General features: G+C 48.5%; 2 protein-coding genes across 4 annotated transcripts in view; one reads left to right on the top strand and one right to left on the bottom strand.

The window, feature by feature from the left end:
- Positions 1-66: 66 nt before the first annotated feature.
- LOC122394504 lies at positions 67-3475 on the bottom strand. Of its 2 annotated transcripts, none has more exons than XM_043391413.1 (2): positions 3422-3475; positions 67-2926 (listed from the first exon to the last, which is right to left on the bottom strand). In XM_043391413.1, the coding sequence occupies exon 2, from the start codon at positions 2909-2911 to the stop codon at positions 749-751; it is 2163 nt and encodes a 720-aa protein (XP_043247348.1). In that variant the 5' UTR covers positions 2912-2926; positions 3422-3475; the 3' UTR covers positions 67-748. The 2 variants fall into 2 exon arrangements, with proteins under 2 accessions (XP_043247348.1, XP_043247347.1); XM_043391412.1 differs by lacking the exon at positions 3422-3475 and adding an exon at positions 3366-3386.
- Positions 3476-3979: 504 nt separating this feature from the next.
- The window catches only part of LOC122394503 (proteoglycan 4-like), a 63085-nt gene continuing 44816 nt past the window's right edge, over positions 3980-22248 (top strand). Inside the window, exons 1-4 of one of the 2 annotated variants that reach the window (XM_043391411.1) lie at positions 3980-4138; positions 4439-4578; positions 4777-5925; positions 5998-6253. In XM_043391411.1, the coding sequence (XP_043247346.1) occupies positions 4504-4578; positions 4777-5925; positions 5998-6253 (1480 nt within the window). In that variant the 5' untranslated portion in view covers positions 3980-4138; positions 4439-4503. Of the gene's footprint in view, positions 4139-4438; positions 4579-4776; positions 6254-22248 lie in introns of both variants that reach the window. The other variant, XM_043391409.1, reaches the window with a different exon arrangement.

Here is a 22248-nt window from a genome sequence, read left to right as displayed (position 1 = left end):
AATATTATGCCCGCCGAACGTACCGAAGAATGGAAAATGAATTCAATGCTTTCGAACAATCCTATAAAGCAGTATGTTTGTATATTTGATTAACGATGCAACATTCGTAAAATGGAATAAACATAACACATGGGTAAAATACTGGAATATTCTGATTGATTTCATGGATCTTCCATAAAACGAAGTTTTCAAAACACTGATAAAAACTGCAATTATCGTGATATAGCACACAACAAAGCAAGCTACCCGACTCTGCCATGGCCCGCGCAGTGGAATTTTATGGAGTAATTTATCACAGATTTCCGATCACAAAGTGAACATGGCTTTAGAAACCCTGTGACTGCACGCCTGTATGACAAGCGACAAACACGCACGACCACGAGCAAACACTCGCTACATTTCAATCCGCGACTTCTTAGTTGAACACAGAACAACTTTTGGCACTTGATAAAAGAAGCCGTGCTACCATTCCGAGCAATGCTTATGTAAATTATGTTATGGGCCGACCGGACACACAATGATCTACTGCGACGCCCGCAAAGTTAGCTCATTCTATGCCCCGAGTGAGTACCTACCTTTGATTTCAACAAACCCAGTTACTTTATGACTGCACTTGAAGAATAAATGACTGGCTTGTATAAATGGAAAGGACGATAAAACCAAGCAATATGCATACACAGTACATCGGAGGCAAAAGGCCACGTTTTGAGCGAGTCACTTTCTCCCAATTCTAATCTCAGTCTACTACCTAATCTACCGCTTCCACACACTCGTCCTCTGCCACAAATGGCGGCGCACTGCTCCTCTCCTCTTTCTTTTCCGTCACTGGAGTCCTCCGCCCCTCTACCCGTCCCGTTTCCGTTCTCTGCAGCGCCTCTCTGACTACCTCTGCGGCGACTTCTGCCACCGCTGCGCCAGTGAACGTCTCATCCGGCGGCAGACGCGCCACAAGTGTCTTGTACACTCCCTTGAGCATACGTCGGGTGTCCCGTGTTGCATCTGGGGTCTCCTTCCCCGCAGCAGTGCAAGCTGACTGTGCAGCTGTCAGCTTCATCCTAAGCTCTTCTTCGCGTTTTTCTGCCGCTACAGCCTTCTCTTCTGCTGCCGCCAGTCGTCGCTCCGTCTCAGCCAGTTTCCTCTTGGTGTCGGTCAGCGCCGCCAGCGAGTCTGCCAGCTCGGACGTCATCGCCGCACGCGCTCTCTCCGCCTCCAGACGCAGCTCAGTCGCTCTATCAGCTCCCCGAGACGCCTCACGTAGCGCGGCGTTCTCAGTCGCCAGCCTGCGCACGCCTGCCGCCAGTGCTTCCGCGTCGGTTTCCACACCGACGGGAGGTTCTAGACGGGTCAGCACCGTCTCCAGCTTGGCCTCCAGCCGTCCCAGCAGCAGGCCGAGCTCAGTGCCGTCCGCTCGAGCGGCCACAGGTGGACGGGCGCAGGGAGGAAGGCGGACCGGAGGACGGCGGCCGGTCACGGTCGGCTTCGGACCGCCGGGCGCTCTTCCTTTTCTCCTGGACGCTGGACCTCCCTCTACCTCCGACGCTAAAGCCGCCGTCGTTCCCGATACTTCCTTTCCGGATGAGGAGGTCTTCTGGGTTTCCGAAGGCGACTGGGGTCGCGGGGATGAACTGCGGACGGCTGGAGTCGGCGAACGACGAGCAGGAGACGGCGGTGGCGAGGGTGGTGGAGAGGGAGACGTCCCCTTCCCCATCACTGGGAACATCTGCTGACCCAGCCGAGCCATCCGCGCCAGAACGTCCGGGCGTCCCTTCGCCTTTGAAGCAACCTGACCCTCATCTCGACCACCATGATGCTGTGATGAGGCTTCATTGTTGGTTTCTCTGACATCTGACGCAGTCCGATCACGCTCAGCGACTGGTAGTAAAGGTGAGGACGGCGGTGACGGCGGAGACTCGGGCGTCAAGCACCCCTCCGCCTCCTCCAGCTCCTCCTCCGGTTCTTCCCCCGGTCTCCAGTCGCCTCCGTCGTCGGTCGGCAGCCGCAGAGGAGGGCGACGCGGCGCCGGACGGACCCCCGTCACAGACACCTCTCTCACGACCCCCAGTGAGGTGGGATCAGCCACCACCCAGCGCTGGCCGGGCCGGGCGCCGCGCAGGGAGGACCTCCACGAGCCGAGCAGCGGCCCGGAGTCGTCCACCGGGCTGTGAAGCTGCCGCAGAGGCCGTGAGCGCGGGTCTTGCACGCCCCATTCCGACACGTTGAGGGTCAGCTGGTCGCCCTCCCGCGCGCAGCGTCCGCCGGCGGTTTTCGTGTGGTCCTCGGAGGCAAGCAGAAGTGCCACTGGGCTGCTCCCATCCACGGCCTGTGCTGCAGCCAGCACAGCTTTCATCACAAACTCCTTCAGAGCTTCCTGTGACGCCACATGGATGCTGTACTGGCGGCCAGCATCACAGCAGAAGCTGACGTAGTTGTGTGGTTGGATGGCCGGCAGGGAGGAAGCTGTGAGCGTCAGCAGACAGATCTGCTGCTGCTGGCTGCGGTACAGCACCAGAACAGACCTGCGGCGGGACCGCTCCCAGTACACAGCACACCCCAAGGAGCCGAGTGACACACTCTGTGAGCCGGAGAAGGTGAACGCGGCGACAACAGATGAGTGCAGCAGCTCAGGAGTGCTGCTTTCTCCAGCAGTTGGAGAATGGTCTGAAGATGAAGACTTTCTTCCATCTGTCTCAGATGTCAAATGACTATCATCTTGAGATTTTTCAGGGATATTGGAAATCTCAGCGCCATTGGGGTGTTTTGTGGATGGCAGTACTGGTGAGACATTTGCAGAGGGGAGAGAATTGTCAGTTTGGCCTGTTTCAGGGGGGTGTGGTCGCTGGTATGTCAACAGCGACTTGTCAGAAGAGCTGGCATCCTCGTCAAATAAACTGCTAAGTTGGCTTTTCTTCATTGCTGATGAAACTGTCTGCAAAAATGAATAAGTTAAAACTACATGAGCAATCATGCATATAATCTGGAAAAGGATTGAAATTGGTATCTAATAAAGGAAGACAACAGTGACATGACAACTGATGAGCACACCTTGGTAAAAATGTGTGAAACACTGAGATAGGGAGATCACAGCCATCTCAATCTAGAGTGAGATGCACTAGTTTTCATTCAACGCCTGGGCTTGACAGTATTGTGCCTGCTCGAATTCAAGGCCTTGTAGGCACAAAAGTTGTGTACATGTCTGTTTCATTAAATATCTTGAAAATAAATGAAATTAACCAAGCAAGATTTAAGAAGAAAATTGAGTTGACTTTTGGAAATCAAATAAAATAGTGCAAAATAAAAAACCTTGACCTGAAGCATTTCACACTCCACAGAAGCATTTAAAATAATGGAAAAACATTCACACCTACGATACCACGTTTTCAGGATATAATCATCATTACGCGATTCAATCAAACAAATACACCTGTTGGCACACGGAGCTCGAATCGTTGATAAATAACAATATCTATACCATCCTGAAATATTAATTTAGTAGCCGGAACTGAAAGCATAAAAGTCTTTACTAAGCCATTTTTGTAGCAAAAGAGCTTTATTGGTAAAATTGGTAAAATGACGTCATATAAAAATGTTACTTATAAATAATCGTTTTACGACGATGATACCTTAAACTTGCAATTTGTTTTAAGACAAAATAGCCACGAAACAAAAAATAGTATTTCGATGAAGTATGCATGCGAATATTTCCGTCTGAAAGACATGTGATGTAATTTCTCAAAATATAACTGCCGCTGAATGCATCGAGATGACGCAATCGAGATTGACATGGAGAGCCTCTACATCAAAACATAGTCCTAAAAACTTGCGAATATTTGGGGAGATTGCTCGTGTTTATATTGATTCCAGCATAAATGAAGTAAAGGAGTTAGAGTGTGTCACATTAAAAATGCAAATGGAAAACAAAATTCTCTCGACTTATTTTTAAGTCGTCGGTTGCGCATGAACATCAAACAACGTTCCCGCAGCTCCCGGGTTCTGCTCCCGCCGATTTCCGTATTGTTGACCCGATGACAGCCAAGGAAACACGTACAAGTTATTTCGGTGATTTTCCTGCATAGCCATGGGTCAATAGTGGTTTCAAGAAACCAGCCGCGCCTCGTGCGCCCAGTACACCAGCGATGATGTAAGTATGATTCTTATTTTTACGAAAATGCTGCAATTTTTGGTGCTTTGTTGTGTCAATCAGCGATTCCCATGACCTGCCATGCCATGTGGTTCATTTGCTTAAATATGTAAGCCATTTTTTCCGATAAGCTTGTCAATTTATGAGCAGATCAAATCCGCTCAGATATTTTTGCATTGTTATTTGTAATTGCTATTTGATTCAAATCAAAATATGCATGTCAATGTCAGTTACCGCATGCCTACTTGGTGTACAATGTGCTCCTTTACCAATGGTACTAACAATAATAATATTTTACAGGACTTCCCAAGTCTACCAAACCAGCCTTTTGGCTTACATCCAACTGACACAACAAGAAGACCAATATGGCCAAGATCACAGAGATGGCTGCAGGGCCGCTGGCCCTCGATTCATTGTGGCTTGATGAGGCCACCTCACAAGTATGTTTTGTCCTTCCTTTTCTCATTCCATTGTCAGATAAGTCTTGTATATTGCTTATTGCCAATCAAATGCTTAAAGGTTTTAATTATGTCAGTTTTATGTGGGTATTTTTTTTACAAATTGTTTGTGTACCATGCCATTGACATCCACTCCACACATACCTACAGCCACTGACAACTTCCCTTCTCTCCCCTCAGGCCAACAGCTCAGGATATGGAGCGGCGGGTCCATTCGGCTGGGAGGACGCTGCTGGCGTTGACTTCGCCGCCGAGGTGGAGTCTGTGTCGCGGCTGTTCCCCCACCTGGACGGCCTGCCCTCTGAGCTGACTGGGGACGGCCTGCTGGGCGTGGCTGAGCAGTCGGCCGTGTGCGGCGGCACGAGCGTCGCGCTGGGCGCCGCGGGGACCACCTCGTCCCTCGGCTCGCCCGCCGACCCGCAGCCGTCGCCCGGCGACCAGTGTCTGATGTCCCCATCGGACGCGCTGCTCGCCTCGCCCGACCCCAGCCTGGGCTCCTCGCCGCTGGAGACGTCCCCGTCGCACGCGGAACTGCGCTCGGTAGGCGACTGGAAGGTTGCCACGAGCTCGGCACCGCGCTCGGAGATCGTCCATATTCAGAGCGATAACGCCATCACGGACAAAATCACGACTTTGATTGACTTTGTGCAGCCGGCGCGTGCTGTGTCCACCAAGCCGCCGCCGGCCGAGGAGATCTTCGTCTCCCCGTCTGACCTGGAGATGAGCACGAGCAAAATCACAGACACTTCATCTGCTGAGTACCCTACGAGCTCTCCGGTGGAGGTGACCTCTCCGGCCGCTCATGAGACCGCCTCCGGGTCGCCCGAGGAGGCGCTCTCACCCGAGATCGAGTTCCTGGCGTCCTCAGTGGAGGAAGACGAGCACACGCGTATGATCGATCAGGCGTTGGAGGATCTTAAAACCCTGGAGAGTATGTGTGGCATCACATCCGACCCCACACCTTCCGCATCATTATCAGCAGGGTCTCCAGCGAGCGTTACCAACACGGCCACCACCCCACGCCTGGCGCCTTCCTCTGCTGCACCCACAACTCCTAAACCAGCCGCCACGGTGACCCCGATCAAAGAGGAGCCCATCGACCAAGACGAGGACATTTCGATTGTGGAGGAGCGCCCTGCGCCCCGCCGCCGTCGTCGCCGTCCTCCGCGCGTGGCGGTCACCCCCGCCGCCAGCCCGGCCACCCAGATCGTCATCATGCTCACCAGCGAGCAGTTGGCGGGGATTCAGCGCTCTGGACAGATTGTGCTGAACGCCGCCGCGCTCCAGCCGAGTCTGGCGGCCGTCGAGGCGCTGACCTCGGGCGGAAAGGCGCCACAGAAGGCGCAGGCGAGCGGGAAGGCGCCACAAAAGGCGCAGGCGAGCGGGAAGACTCGCGGAAAGGCGTCTCAGACTGTGACAAAGGGACAGAGCGGCGCCAGATCGGCGTCTGTGGTGAGGAAAGTCAGCAGCGCTTCGAGCACCATCACCAGCGCTTCGAGCACCATTACCAGCGCTGCCAGCACCAGCGCAGCCAGCACCAACACCAGCGCTGCGAGCACCAGCGGCACCAAGGCGGTGAAGCGACCCCAGGTCATCGTCAAACAGGAGTCGGCCAAACGAGCCAGGATCGAGGGGAAGTCATCAGTCAGCTCGAAAGGTGGGTCCCATTGAGATGGGCTATTTGCTTTTCTCCTTTCTTTCTTGCTGTATCTTTCATTCATTCATTCTTTCTTTCTTTCTTTCTTTCTTTCTTTCTTTCTTTCTTTCTTTCTTACTTTCTTGCTTCATTAGCTATAGTGCTATAGAAATATGTGTCCTGATACATGTAGTGGTCAATGAGTAGTGGCATGATGGAAGTTATTTTGTTCAGCGTTGATTGCGAATCTCTAGCTCTACTTTATGCTGTCAGTATGAGTTGTCATTACCGGGAAGCCGATTCCATAGTGGAATACCAAGGCTTTCTGAGGAGGGTTGTCCTTTTCAAACACCCAGTCGCCCACGCCCAGCCCAGAGTCTATATTTACGCTACCGCATCACGTGGGCCGTATGTATATGTCGTAGTTGTGAAATTTGCTGAGTCATTCTGAGCAGGATGGGTTGCTTGGGGCCTTTCTTGGACGGGATGTTCACGTTATGTGCTCTGTAGATTATATGTAATGGCGTCTTCGTCGTTATCCCAGACCCAGTGATATTTGATGCTAACTCGATCCTATGGGCCGTTGGATAATATTCATCCCTGCTTTCCGAAGTACTAGTACGAACTCCTGCATGGCATTCCATACCTTAGACAGATTCCCGTAGCTAAATCTACCGATAGTGGGTACTATGTATGTACATGGTCAAAGATCATAGTTGAGTTCAGATACCTGCCCTTGGCCGTGGTAAATGATAATCATGATAGCTTCTAGCGATCTGCCGTACTGGCTACGGTTATCGTCTTCTCAGAAGAGGATGACACAGGCGCCTGTCACTGAAGTAGCCCGACTGTTTGCCCGTGCGGGAGGGGCGTAACTAGCAGTGATGTCATTCGAAGGGAAACATGTGGCGAGCAACGGACCGGACGCGTTCACAATGAAATGCAACAAAGTTACGAAATGTTCTGCACCGAGGGCTGTGATCTTAGCTTTGATGAGCGCAGTCTTTTCGAGTTTTCGGACTTCATTAGCGCTGTTTTGTCCCGCATTTATCATTTACAACAACTGCATTATTATTTACTCGCCAATCTTACTATCTCATGCTTGCAACAGTTATGTTCTAATTTTTGTGCTCCCTCGTTCACGCACCGTTCACGTGACTTCTCTCGCCTCTGATTGGCGGATCGCTGTTCTGTCTGCCGTGGGCGTGCAGTTGACAGCGAATGAGCTTAGTACGGGGCTGAGTGGTCCCGTTAGAGCTGCCAGTGACTGACGGGACCGTTGCACAACAATGCCAGACTTGTGCGGTTCGGCTTTGGCCTTGTAGTAGAGTTGGGAGCTTGATAATCGACACGGATGAAATAAAACGGATCTCAAACTACGTCAAATCAATGTGCTATGTTTTTCAATAAGCTTCAGTGCCCAATGGTCAGTCTGTGGTAGGTGATAGAATAGATTTTGTTACAACTTATGATAAGACACATACCTAAGCATGCATAACTGGTGTGCGGCGTGTTTTTTTTTTACCTATACAAAATCTTGGCATGTTTTCCGCCAATGCCTTCACCGTTTCGTTCCGGCTCGCGCGGTCTGCCGGCGTCCCAAATCGACCGGCCTGCTATCTCGTGCTGCAATGCCTCGCCGCCCTCCCCCTCTGCCTGGGGGAGTTGTGAACGTGTCCTTGGCTCTCTCCCACCTCTCCCTCCCTTGGGCCTGGCGCCAGGTACTAGTCTGACGTCATTGGAGTTATATTATTCTGCTGTGATTGGAGCTGCTACCCAGTGACGTCACCTAAACTACAATACGGTGACCTCGTCATAGATAAGCGGTTACACCGCCGCGTGTTGAAACAGGTGGGCTTTCGCAATGGCGGCATGGTCTCGTGTGCAACAGGGGCTTACGTTCTATGTTGGTATCGATCACGGTATCAGTTTGCTATCGTAGGCAGTAGGCACTGGAATTTAGATTGGTGCATTAGTCCGAGCTTCTAGAAATGCATGATATCTTGATGTCTGGCAGATTTATTATGGTAGGTATTGGTTGTTTGTAAAATCGGTACAGAAGTTTGTATGACTGCTTCTGAAGTAGGAGTTCGTCTGCTACTGATGTTATCAATGTCATCAATATCACTTTTTTCTCGAAAAGCTACTCTGTAGGCCAGACTCGATGGCAAAGCAATCGATGCCACAGCCAGACACTATGCTTGGACGCCAGTGGGCTGGCTCCCTTGTAGGTAGATTTCACATATCGTCAGCCTCTTCACCGGCCTTGCCGATTTCTATACTGGTCCCACCTGTTTGGGTGTCTCGGACGATGCAGCCTTGGGTATTTAAGTTTGTTTCGAAGTAGTTGACCCATTATTTTTATCACCCTCTGAAAGGCATCAAGTGACACCGATCTACTGTCCTTGCATATTCCTCCTTGCAAGCAGGATTCAAGATACCTTTTCTGTTCAAGTTCACGTGACTGATCAAAGTGTGTGACTTTATCGATAGGATGAGTGTGTAGTGTCAAGTGTGTACTGTGGGATGGGTGTTGCCAAGGAAGCATTCTGTGCCCACCACTGTTTGAGTCACCGGAGGCCGGCCGGTGGACGCGGCGCCGTCATTGATTTATCGGGGTGCCGTGCTGGCACCGGTGACGTGTCAGGGGTGTGTGACGTCACTCAGGTCATGTGACCGCGATGTGTGGGGTGCCCGTGACCGTGGGGAAGGTCGAGGAACGGGGAGGGGTGATAGGAGGCCGGTGGCGAAAGCACACAGGTATAGGTTTGTGGGCTTAGCGGCTGGGATAAGGCAGCAGTTGGAACTCTACTTGTGTTTGTAGATACTTTGTGATGCTGTTTTCAAGACACGGTGAATATGACTGACCTGATTGGGAAATGTTTCTCTTTGAATAGACGGTTTATGGAGAATTTCACATGAATTTTACGGTAAAAGAATGCCGAATGGCATAGTTTCAGGTTCAGCTCTTGGGGTGGTGTGTCGTGTTTCAACTTGGTAACAAAAAGCTACGTATCGCAACACAACCATAGCAAGCACCCTCTAGATCAGTGGCACGGCCCAGCCCTTTTATAAGCTGTCTTGGTCTGCTCACTAAGGTCCCAAGCTCAGGCGCCGCTCCCTCGAGGCCCGGTGTCACCTCCCCTTTCCCTCCCGGGGTGGATCGGCCCCCGCTGGTACGGAGCAGCGGGGATTCCCCTCTCTGACCCTGTCCACGTCACCTTGGCTGGAATGTCATGCCATCGGCCGGAGAAAACTGCTGGACACAGGGCTGATTCTATATGAGTCACTAATGTAATGGTCCCAGTACCTAGGTACGGCAACCGTAAACCAACCAATGAAATACTTTGGGGTAAAGGTACCGTTGAAAACTCATGGCTCAAAGGTAATGGACTACCGTTGGGTCAAAGGCATTCCGTTGAAAACTCAGCAAAAGTCTGGGCCCGTCATCAATCACTTTGAGTTTCCTCTCCCCGATAGCCGTCGCAGCCATGTTGCGCGGCCATTTTGGTTGACGTGGCGCCGGGGGCTAGCGAAGACTGACCCAGGGGGGTACGCTCCGGCTGTTTAGCATTATGAAAAATGGTGACAGACGTTTGTGGAGGATTGTCGACGAACTCTTGTTCCGTGAGCAGTACTTACACGCTAGCGGAAAATTCACCAATCAGCGCTCGGCGGTACTCGACGCTGATTGGTCCGACGCTCGTGACGAAATTGCGGGGGACCGCAGTTATTCTCTATGGACCCGAATAGGCTTTTGGATTTCGGAGGGGTTTCTTTAAAATTATATGCTGTTTCGAGCTGTTTTCGAGTTGAAATATATTTCTTATGACTGTTACCTATATAATGGCACCATAAAATCATGATTTTGATAAATATTACCAATGAAATATCGGCCGAAAAGACGTGCTGTCATGGTACGGACTGCCCTGCGGCTGATGTGGGCTTGGATGTAGGGTCCCTAATGCCAGCGTATGGTAATAATGGGGTGACGAAGGGTTATTGGAGACTCTTAGAGCCCCATCAGCATTCAGCATAGGGTCATCAGAGGCCGGGAACGTCCATCAGGGGTCTGAGTAGGCCTGTCATAGGGGCATACATGACACATCATGGCCCATGGGTCAATGTAGATCCATGGGGCCGTTGAAGGGCCATCATTGTTCAGCGTGGGCTCGCAATTACCTCTGATGGGCATATGCCGTGCCCCGATGGACTAACGCTGGCCCCTGATGAACCATCACCAGCCCCTGATAGGTCTACAAAGCCCACTGCTGGGTCTAAATTGGTCACTGATATGCCCAAATGGGCCACTGAGAAACCCGTACAACATCCCCTGACTGCACCTGCTGGACCAGTGCCGTCCTCTCATGGGCCCACCACAGCTCTTGAATGACCTTTTCAAGTCCCTTGAAGTGCCTTTATTGGCCTAAATGGCCCCTGATTGGCTTATGTGGTCCCTATTGGTCCTATATGGCCCCCCATGAGCCCTCAACGTCCCTAGACGGCCTTACATTATATGTCACTGGGCCCTGTTGGGTTAGCACCGGCCCCTGATAGGCTTGCACTGGACCCACCGGGCCTATACCGACCCATGAAGGGCCTATGTCGAGCCCTCATGGGCCTCCGATGACCACACGCCGGCATGTGTGGCCCCATCAGCAGTGGTCCGTCTATCCCATGTACTTACGGTCTTTTTGGTCGATGTGACACCGGTAGTATATAGAAATGTTATGATTAAATGTCGTTATTACACAGTCAAAAGTCACAGAAAGAATATCCAAGCTCAAAAATGGCCTCAAACCCAACAAAAACTGGTATAAATCCCCTTCAAAAGCCGTAAGTCTATTAAACGCCATAGGGGAATAGCTGCAGTCCCCCGCAATTTCGTCACGAGCATCGGGCCAATCAGCGTTGAGTATTGCCGAACGCCGATTGGTCGATTTCCGCTAGCCTGTAAATGCTGCTTGTGGATATAGTTTTGAACAAAAGAGGGTCGCGGCTACTAATTATCGCTTGTCACCACTTTTTCGTCGGGAGCGTTCTACCTGGTTTATATAGCCTTGGACTGACCGCAGCTTTTCCGAGCCAGCTGCACAAGTGCACAGATTATTCACGGACCGGGAAATCGCTACCCGGCACGAAATGCAGATACGAGGCAGGGAGGGAAGGGGAATGAAGCGTCAGCGGTTTTGGTTTTTCTGAACTCTGAAGCTCTGCTGCGCAGTCATGGTGGGGAGAGAGAGGTTGTTACTGGGTGGTTCCCGGGGAGGTTGATCACGTGGCTACGTAGTTTCTGGCAGAGTTTCTGGTCGCCGCACTGATGCTGACATTAGAACACTATATATGGCCTTGATTAGAACTGCAAATGGATGGAATGGAAATGGAATGGAAATGCAAATGGAAGGGCGGATTTTTACTGGATCAATACCTATTAGATGGTAACCGGAACCTACATTGCTGGTGCCGACTGCCGGCATAGGGAAACAACTTACACTAGCGTGAGTCATGAGTAGCTATCATTCATTCCCAACATGCTTTTTGCCTTTAGATCTTTGTTTGTGACGGCGCTTGGTGACTGCAGTGTGGCCAAATCCATTTTGCGTTTGGGGGAGGATGTAGAAAAAAAGCCGCCAGAGGATGTAACTATTTTTTTGAAAAAATGGTCTACTGATTTTTTTAAGTTCTAATTTTCATAGAAAAGGTGGGAAATGGCCTTACTAACATTCAGTACTGATGTATCTTTGAATAAAGCACTTCAGTGATACATATGTAGAAATAGCAATCCTTTTTAAGACAATCGTTTAATAGGAACAACTTCAACGGCCACTGGTCATTTGCCAACCACCACCTTCCCGATGCTGATTCTCCTTACTCTATTCCAGGCATATTCCTCATCCATTCCTGAAAGAAGATCGCGAGCCTTCCAATTTCCAAGCACTCCTGTCATCATCGTGAACCTACGAATCCATCAAGATCCCTACTGCCAGATGACCTCGGACACCGACGTCTGCTCCCCGAAGATACAGCTGCGCATACTGCATAACTATTCACGTTTTATAAAATGTAAATGCATAGTGCTGTGTTTAATAGGTTACTCTCGAATCAATCGAATTAATCGACTATACGACCATTTCTGAATCAGTGACAGTTATTGTATCAACATTGCATCAGTATAGGAATCAGAATTGCATCGATTATGAGAACTAAGAAAAGTTATCACTAATATAAAATGTTGACCGATATGGCCAGTGGCCAGTACAACGAGTACAACTCCCGATGTCATCCTCGACATTAACCCGCGCCCCGCTGGGCTATTCAGCCATACGCGCCCTGCTGGGGGGGGGGGGGGCAGATTCTGCCCCCCCCTGTCTAACTTCCGAACCGATGGTCGTAGAAAGACGGGGAAAACGGCAATCGAAAGCTCTCAACAAGGCGGATCTTAAGAGCCCAAAATTTTTTGCTTAAATAGGTCAGAGGTCAGGTCAAGGTCAGGTCAAGGGTACAAAATGCAAGTTTCTACAGTATCGGCCTTGCACCGTAGTTGCCGAAGAATGGACTGAGACTGATTGCCCAAAACGTGTTCTTAGACTACCAAGACAATATTAGTTGCACACAATGTCATTCAAAGGTCAAGGTCAAGGTCAGGTCAGGTCAGGTCAGGTCACCAAAAACAAAATATAGAAAAGGGCATGTGCGACACATGTTTTATGGGTCATTTTACTCATGGAATTCAATAGGCACACTCAATAAGTGATATGGACCACCTCTGGATGAATTTCAGGTCGAGGTCAGGTCAAGGTCAGGTCAAGTGAGGTCAAATTTTGAAGTTGGTTGTTAAGGCCTAAAAAGGTGTCTATCCGATGCAGTTTTTCACGGCGAATCGAATGGTGCTATTTTTGTTTCCGTACGAGGTCTAGAACTTCCAAAAAAATCATTTTTCAAAAATTTTGTGTGTCGTGACGTCATAAAATTTTGAATAACTCCCACATTTTTGAACCGATTCTTCTAAAAATTGGTATGTAGGTGCACATAGACCACTTCTTTGACATATATTCCGGTTTTTTCGATAAACTCAAAATTTTGGATTTTATAAATATTTTCCCAAAAAAGTCATTTTTTTGGAAAAATTTTGGCCAAAATCCAAAATTTTCAAAAAACCGAGATAGCCATTTGATAGACAAAGTAGAATCGCGTATAACCTTTTTTGTTACGTCTTGATTCCTTTAAAAATGAAGATGTTAGCGGCGTTTGAAATTTTGCCGTTTTTGAGGCGAAAATGGCGAACATGACGTCACTAAAACGTCAATTTCTCAAAAATTTTCCGACGGATTTCGCTCAAATTTTCAGGCAACGTGTCAAATTGATGTATGATAAGGTACTGAAAGTTTGACGTCGCTGGCGTAACGCGTTTAGACGTTATTGGCGAAAAACGGGAGGGGGGGCAGATTCTGCCCCCCCCCCAGCGGGGCGCGGGTTAATGTCCTAGTGCATATCCCAGAATCCAACCGCAACTGTGATCTTGGGTTCAATGTGTGCGATGAATTTACTCATTACTGTGTGTAGTAACGGCAACTGAGGGGAAAATAAAATGCAATAAGGTACCGAAACGTCCATATCGCCGATCTTTTTTTGGGCTGGGTAACACTGAACTAGAAGAGTTGGTCGAACGGATGAGATGAGCGCATTTTGTCACCGTTATATCGCTGGCCAGATCGCAAATCCATATCCAGACGAGACAACATATGTCGACGAGCTGCACCAACTAAGGTGATGAGTCCGCACCAGCCCGACGGACTCTAACAGAGCTAACAGAGCTGGAAAAACACACCTACATCTAGCAAGACCTAGAGCTATTACTGAATAGGTCATAAAATATTTACCAGCTTATCACACTTTTTTAGGGGAAAACACCATAGCCGGTCATTTCGACGCGTTTTTTCCAAACCCTGATCTTCCCGTGAATTGCCCGGAAGCACGAAAAATCCAATTTAAAAAGTCCAATCAATTATTCGATCCTGATCAAGTATCAAGCATGTGAGCTTGTTCTGACATTGCTTGATCTGCTGAGACAGACAAACTTCAGAAAACCGAGTCACTGTATTTTACTCAAGCTTTTTTCAACCTGTCGGAAATTTACGTGAGAACAGATACCTATAGAGTTTGAAGGAAAAAAAACACGGCGATTTATTCCCTGCTCAACCTGTTGTGGGTCTCATAGTTCACCCTATCATTTCCTTTTCCTAGCACTACAGGGTATGTGCTCAGTCTCACACCGAAGTTCACGATACCATGTTGGTTGGGCACAAAAAAAAATCGTACCACACGACAGCGGATCAGCTGTGCTGTACAACACACCAGCGTCTAGCTGAGTGCATTCACGCCGACATCTCATCGAGATTGTCATGCTTTGCAGGTAAGGAGTCTATGGTAGGTTCACAAATCAGTCACATGAGTCACGAATGGTGGTATGACTGACTGGGGCCAATTCACCAATCAGTTCGATTACGAGTCTGAACGCATAGTGCACGGCGCGTCTTGGTTGTTTCGTTTTGGACGTCTGCCAGTAGGTGGCTCTGTAAACACCACAACCTAGTCAATAGATGTCGCCATAATGTACTATGCAGTTGTTGTGAAGTTGAAAAGATTTCATAATGTACCTATATTGCTCAGTATTTTCCTCATTAATTAAAACACCCCTCACCTAGGTACCACTGCAATTATAAGTAGTGTTTTGCAATGAATAAGTGCCTAGTTATGTTGAATTAGAAATGTAGATCGCTTTAAATTTACACACAGCTCCAAATCCCTGAAATGATTAGGTACCATCTGAATCAGATCAGGCTTCAGAATGAAGCAGTTCAATACATCATCATAGTTCAAATGGTGTTTGCAAATGCCAGAATGCAGTTTCTTCATTAAGATTTTTTCACACACTAAAGCAATGATTGATGTAATGAAATCTGCATACCCGTCACATCTGCCTTCACATTAACATTTCATCAAATGTCCAATATTAACAGATCACTCCTCAATATAAGAAATCTTTAGTAAATGTGAATATGAAGTCCAGTGAATATTTTGAACATAACCTAACCTGATGTAACCTTACCTAGCTACCTATCAACCTAAAACTTTCAACCTGGCTGTCCCAACTCAAAACCTATTACCTACAACCTACAACCTTAAGCCCACAACCTATCTACACATAAACCAAATTTTATCATACCAGATACCTATATATATATCAATCTGTAAGAATCTGGCCAGATGCCTACATTTCTTTCAGTCAGAATGCACAGAGTAGATGGGTGGTAACTAGTAATGAAAAATCTTTGAAACTAGAGGGTTTTTACTAGCAATGACAATGTCATTGCTGAGGTGCTAATCCAAAATATTAATAATTAACTTAACAGAACCAGCCAACATCACTGGAAATGTCTTCTGAGTTCTGATTGTTGGTTGGTTGTTGTTTTTAGGTAATATGTATTTTTGAAGTATATGAATGTATCAAATCAGATAAAATAACAGATGCACACAAATGAAATTTTAACTGATGCCTTATATATTTGTGAATGAGCTCAACATCCAGGTTCGGTTGCGGATTCCTGATGATGGCAAGAGCTAAAGGCTCGAAATGCTGAGAAACGTTCTTACCTGAGGCTGTGTTCCTGTTCCATGCTTCTCCAAAGCAATCTCAGTCTACGCTCTCCACCTACAAATAACAAACGTGCATGCATAGACCAACATCATCCCAACTTTAACTGAGATCTTTCCAGGATCAAGGTCTTAGGTCCCTGTACCTTATAGCTTGCAAGTATTGCTATCAGTTCTATTACAATTACGCTTCTATCAAATACTGAAATAAGGCAACAAGGCCACAACACAACACTGCTTGTCTATTCAATTTAATTTCTCGAATCGTTTGTATGGAGCAAATGTTTCGGTTTTCCTCGTCTACAAAATATTGTACAAGATTATCAATCTCGACGCACCTGTCGAACTTCGCGGCCTCCGTATTACGTCACACGATTTCAGAGATTTTCGGCAGAAAAACTTCCGACATCCCTAAAACAGCGGCTCACGAAAGCCAGCCAAACGTGAAAATTAAGACAATACAGCCGGTAAAATGATGATAATATTGTAGGGAAATCAATAAAGCATGATATATGTGAATACCAAATCACAAAAATGGTTTTTCACAGTTTGGCGAAGAGTTGAAGTTAGGGGTTGTTAGGGGTAGAATTTCGCCAAAACAGGCGAAGGATGTCATTATATTTGAACATGTCAAAATAGAGTATTGTGGGCTTAATATCAGTTTTGATGCATAGGTGGGCATAATTCATCAATTTTCTTTCACTTTGTATAACATTTAGCTCGTAAAATGAGCCTGGGAATTAACAATTTCATTTCTTCAGAAGCCATTTTATCCGCAAAATCAGCGGATTTTTCGCATGAAAATGACGGAAGTTTACGGGGCTCAAAAACAAGCATTTCGCATATTTTCCAAGAAAATGACCGCGTATGCAATGTATTATTTCATTTTCTTTCGTATTATCTAATTTTCTCGTCTTGGTTTGGTCGATTAGCGGTGCTGTCCCCATTATAAGTTAGGGGTTGTTAGGGGGAAAATAACGACTTCCTTCGGGATTTTGACTTCCCGATAACGACTTCCTTTTTGGCCACCGGTGACGTAACAGGCTGAACAAAGCACGCCAGGGCGGTGGTGCATGATGTATGAAGAGTCAACAGGGGATTATTGTGTCTTTGATGGCCTTGAATCTCGAACGACTGCTTGTGTTGTGGACGCTGTGGATGCATTGGTGTTGTGTCCGAGGGGTTTGTGCTTATCCTGATTTTCAGTGGTTGTGTTTGAGCTTAGTTTTGCTTTTATTCTTTGCGATCAATTGATAACTATTGTATATTAATCCGAGTCTGGTCCAAGGCTATATGCTGTATCTGTGCTGGGTGAGCAGCGATTGAAATTGAAATTGAAATAGCCTAGTTGTTTGTACAATTCAATTTGTGATTTCCTTACCAAACCTGTGCATGTTGTTTGGTAGGTAAGTACAAACTCAGCTCCAAAAGTCAAGACACTGGAATATAATGCAGTTTTTATTTTGTCACAATCACATCACCCATGCAGCATCAGCATGCTGATTTCAACTGCTAATGCCATGCACCTATATTTTATATCAATATTGCCAGAACATAAGAATATGAATATTGCTTAAAATTGTATATGCCTATATTCAAATTGGCGCTCATTGAGACAGAGGTATTTTATGACCTAGCAAGAAGTTGCCAAACACATTGATGCTTGCAGAACAGTATGATATATTTAAGTGAAAAAGTCGTGAGGATGTCTTTTTCCCAATTTTTAGGATGTCATTATCCTTTTCATTAGGGGAGGATTTCCCCACAACATTGCCAATTTGGCCACACTGGGTGACTGTGTTCTGTACTTTGTGGCAGCGACGACGTGGCGACGTCAGTCGATCTTGCGGGAACTGGGAACCAATGTCCGGGTAGGCGCGCTGACATCGAGTACGAGCAAACAGACAATGCTGGGCTCTGCGCTATCGCTTCGTTGCCCCCATCTGAATTAGTTAGACTTTGGATGGAGGAGTCGACCGGACGGAGTTGGACTTTGAAAGAGCTTTGAGTGGCGGCAAGGACGTGCTATATTTATTATTTAGATTACCAGAGTCCGGTACGATGCTCGCTATCTGCCGCAGAGCGTATGCGGTCTTATTAAATGAGTTGTCAACTAATAGACAAAATGTCTTTTCTATCCAAAGTCACGAGCATTCTGAACAAACTCTACTCTTGAAGCCGGTTTCCCGAAGGGTCTGACTTTACGCGCTGAATTTGGGCTTTTCGCGTTGAACTGCATGTGAACCCAGATTGGCCTGGCGCTCCAATCTCTCCCAGCTATACCGTCGACACCCACAACGGTCTTCCACGCAGTCTTACTACCAGACGTATGTTCCGTACTTGGCTCTCTCAGTCGCATGCCTCGTGGGTCGACCCGTGTCCGGCCTGGCACGGCGCCATCACGTGCCGTCCACGTGGTCCGTGCCGCTCGCCAGACCCCCGTGGCAGCACGGACCGCGCTCACCCCAGCTGCCGGCCGCCGTCGCCGGTACCGTCGCTTTTACCGACACCGTCGTCATAGGAGAGCGGGGGGGGTCGTCCGTCTACTGCGCAGTTGGACCCACTGCTCCCGGCTGACCTGCCGGCGTGGCCGTGACGTCATTGTGACGTCAGATATGAGAGTCGATGATAATGCCGCTGTTCTTGTCTGACCTGCTGCCATGGCTGTGATGTCATTCTGACGTCAGCTGCTGTACCTCAGGGTGTTGACCTGGATGATGTTCATGAAAACAAGGAACTGGGATCGGAATGGTGTCCTGATAGCAATAATGAAAGGTAGCGACTCGACTTTCGTGGATGGCTAGCCGGTGTCAATTGCTTTTTTAGTGAATGAAAATGAACTAAACGGAAAAATAGTGTACATGGTATGGAAATAGCATTTAACCTTTGATATTTCCCCTGATCAGCTGTATTTCGGTGTATCGTATACGGTAAAACAGCGATGGCCCTTGCCCAGCCAGCCTACAGCTTTCTATGTGCATTGCGGCTCGGTATTCGTCTAGTTTCTTCGCCTATCTCCGCCAACCACCCACGCCCCACATATGCAGGCCTGAGCCTACGCCAGAGCGGGCGGAGTGCGCTCGTAATCCCGCGTCTGGTGTCCCTGCCGACCTCTGCAGGGATGACGTCGCCTCCAACCCCCTTCCGGTCGTGATTCAGCGCACAGGCCGGGCGGTGCTGTCACCTGGCGACAGTTTTGGGAAGCTCAGGGTACCTCAATATCCGGCAGGCGGCGCAGCGCTCGTGTTTAAGCTGGGTAATTCGTCTAGCAATAATGAGGACTGGTTTTTGATCGCTTATTGACTTGTCAGTTATAAATGTTCTTACCGTGACAGGTTATCAAAATGCTGTTTTGTCTCTTGGTACAGTTTTTTTTGCAACTCGGTGGAACTCGAGGGGAAATGATCTCAAGCGACCGAACGTTTGCTAGCATCGCTCGCACCAAACCCAGTCTGCAGCGGCGGCAACCTGCCTGCAAACTGTTGCTCTCCTTGACTGGACGACCTTGACTGGCGAGCGGGTTGTTTCGCCGGGGGAGGAGGGGGGGGGGGGGGGGGGGGTACTCTGCGTTTGGCGGTCACCGCGTGCGACTAGCGTGGTAAGTCTCACGAGAAGACGCGGCTGGTCGGTCGTGTGAAGGGCTAGGAGAGGAAAGAGGAAGGGGAAGGGGGTGCAGCGAGCAGTATTGAGGAGAAATGATGCAGCTGCGTCGGTTTGTGTAAGACTTGAAAGGGAATGGAGTGGGTGTGCGTTGGCTCACAAGTCACAGCGTCTGTTGTCACTGATTGCAAACAGATAAAAAATATTTCAATGCACCCGATAAACAAAGTTTGGGGTGCTCTAGGCTGACCGTCCGTCGTTACAATGTGAAAAGATGAGACATTAAAGATAGTTGTCAGAGATTGTGTGTGTAGTTGGCATTTCGATCACATCAAATGGCCGTCTGCCTCAGCTCATGTTTAACACCTGCAAAAAGTGCGTCGCTAACCTTTCCGACCAACTTGATCGATGTTTTAACGCGGTCCAAATGGCCACCCCAGTGATCGGACCGACCTTTCGCTGCCCAAACTGGTTCCTTATCCCATCTGGTTGCGCGTCTGCCAGCCATGCTGCCGCCCCCCCCCCCCCGCTCTCCGCCATTGCTGTGCCATGATTGGTGCGCCGCTGAACCCGCCCCGTTGGACGGCTCTGCTCTGGTCTGACCCACTTCCCCCTGGCGTGTGCACGCGCTGTGCACGTGAACACTGGCCAGGCTGTCTGCGCAGCCCCGGCGCGGCGGCCGGGCGCAGGCACCCGCCGTGCAGGGTCTGATGTTTGAAATGCAGATGGGCGCTTCGTGTCCGGGGTTCATGGGAGAAGTGACTGACCTGGGCTGCAACTAGGGGTTGCTGTTCGATAAAACGTCGTCCAAGGAGCTGGTATTGCGATGCGGATTTGTAATGGTCTAGGCTACATTGGTCGTCGTCGCTAGTCAAGTCTTAATTGACATGGCCTTGCAATTTAATCCCTGTATCATATGACATTTAATAACTTTCTACCATTGTGCAGTGCCCTGGGGTGCAGCTAGGAGGGCACTTATCCAGCCGTCCTTCCAGTATCATCTGCTCTTGCCCATTGATGTCCAATTCTCGATATCCCCCCCCGCGTTCCTAGCTCAGACACCGCTGGTTTCCTACTACCCCCACAATCCGCCGGCCTGACTCAGTGTAATGCGATACAACTCACAACCCTTCCTGTGTCTGCCAGACTCCACTTCTTCCTCTGAGCCGTCTCTTGAAGGCCACCAAGGCCTTGACGAACCGCCTCCTTGCAGGGAATGAGTTCGCCGAACCAGTGGGCGTTGACGTCCGAGCCTTCCAAAGAACCAGTCTGCTGCATGTACTGCTTCTTTGAACCCGTTTCTCCTGTCACTCGGTGTGGAGGGAAATGCTTTGACGCTTTCCCTTTGACAGCGGACAGTGTAATGAGTAATTATCCAGGGAGAAGTGATAAGATTTCTGTCGTAAGGTCTCCGTTGTGAACACAACAACTGGTGTAATTTTTAACCAGGAACTCTTCTAACGTGACCGAAACTGAACGGAAACCATATGAAAATATCAAACCGGAAGGACTTAGGCACAGACCATATGTCACCATAGTTACGCATAAATCATCAGAAATTCACCAACAATCATAGAGTCATTCCAAAGCAGCAACCCATGCCGATTGCCGAACAACCCATGCCTCATCGTGTTACAAAGGCGGAAGAGCTCGAACCAGACGTCACCGGCAGTTTCTGTAGAGTCGTAGACTGGTGACCCTGATGCTGCATAGTTGCAACTTGCAGACAGCCCTGAATAACTGGCCTCTCTTCTGGGATCCGAGTCGCCCCAGCTTCAATGCCACGTTCTGGTGGACCCTTGTGTTGTGACTTTAGAAACATCTGGATTCTGGAATGCTGCCGGGGAAGGGAGTGGGGGTGGTGTGTTGAATTTCTTGCAATGATTGAATAAAGGAAGTTTACTCATTTTAGGCTTAGGTACTTGTAAGTGTCACATGGGCATTTTTGGGTGTCATGAACTGCGGCTGGTTATGAATTTCAATCTCTTTTTTTTGTCCCGAATCTTTCCGTTATATCAGACAATCGCCATTTCTGCTGATATGATGACCCTATTTTTGCGGATTTTGACTTATAAACATTGATACAGGATGCCTCTGTGCGACATATGTGCCATGTGTGTCGATTTATCAGGAGTTTGTGTACATTCAGTTCCCGTTTCTGGGGTGGCCTGACATGACCTTTGACACGGACGTGGAAGGTTATTGAGGACGGTCGTTATACAGGAGTTTTTTCCTCGTGGACCTGTGAGTCAAAAATGATTGCATGGCTAATGCAGGGTTATGCGTGAAGCAGCATGAAACGAGGATTCATAGAATGCGTATGTGAAATCTGTTTACCCGATGCACTCGGAGAATTTCGTTGACCCTGGCCCGCTCGTGCAATTTCGACATCTTAGAATGCGCATGGGGCTTTGCGTTTTGCAACCTCTAGTCCTATTTCATTCTTTAACTATATCTGCTTATAACCCGAAATCTACAACAAAACGTGAAACATGACGTTTATATGCAGCCTGCCGACTCCAAGGCTATCTTTGGGGAGTAATCTCCCGGAAAATTCCCCAGCCTCTGGTTTGGCAAGCTGGACAAATCTCACGACTGTATTATCTGAGGTATTTTGCTCACGCAGTGATCATGTGCCGATCACGTGATCGTTTCGACCTATTCTGCAGCGATTTTACCAAACACGTGATCGCTTATATTCGTGACGTCATAGTTGACAGCCTCGGAATATGGCATATTTCTCCGATTCGATACGTTTTATA

The sequence above is a fragment of the Amphibalanus amphitrite genome, unplaced genomic scaffold, assembly GCF_019059575.1.
Source record: "Amphibalanus amphitrite isolate SeventyFive unplaced genomic scaffold, NRLGWU_Aamphi_draft 000595F_arrow, whole genome shotgun sequence".
In the NCBI taxonomy this organism is placed as follows: Eukaryota; Metazoa; Arthropoda; class Thecostraca; order Balanomorpha; family Balanidae; genus Amphibalanus; species Amphibalanus amphitrite.
The sequence above is the reverse complement of the archived record's forward strand: the minus strand, read 5'-3'. Positions and strand labels throughout refer to the sequence as shown.

Bases quoted from the DNA above. Each gene is read 5' to 3' on its own strand.
- LOC122394504 (XM_043391413.1), bottom strand. From the start codon at position 2,911: ATGAAGAAAAGCCAACTTAGCAGTTTATTTGACGAGGATGCCAGCTCT.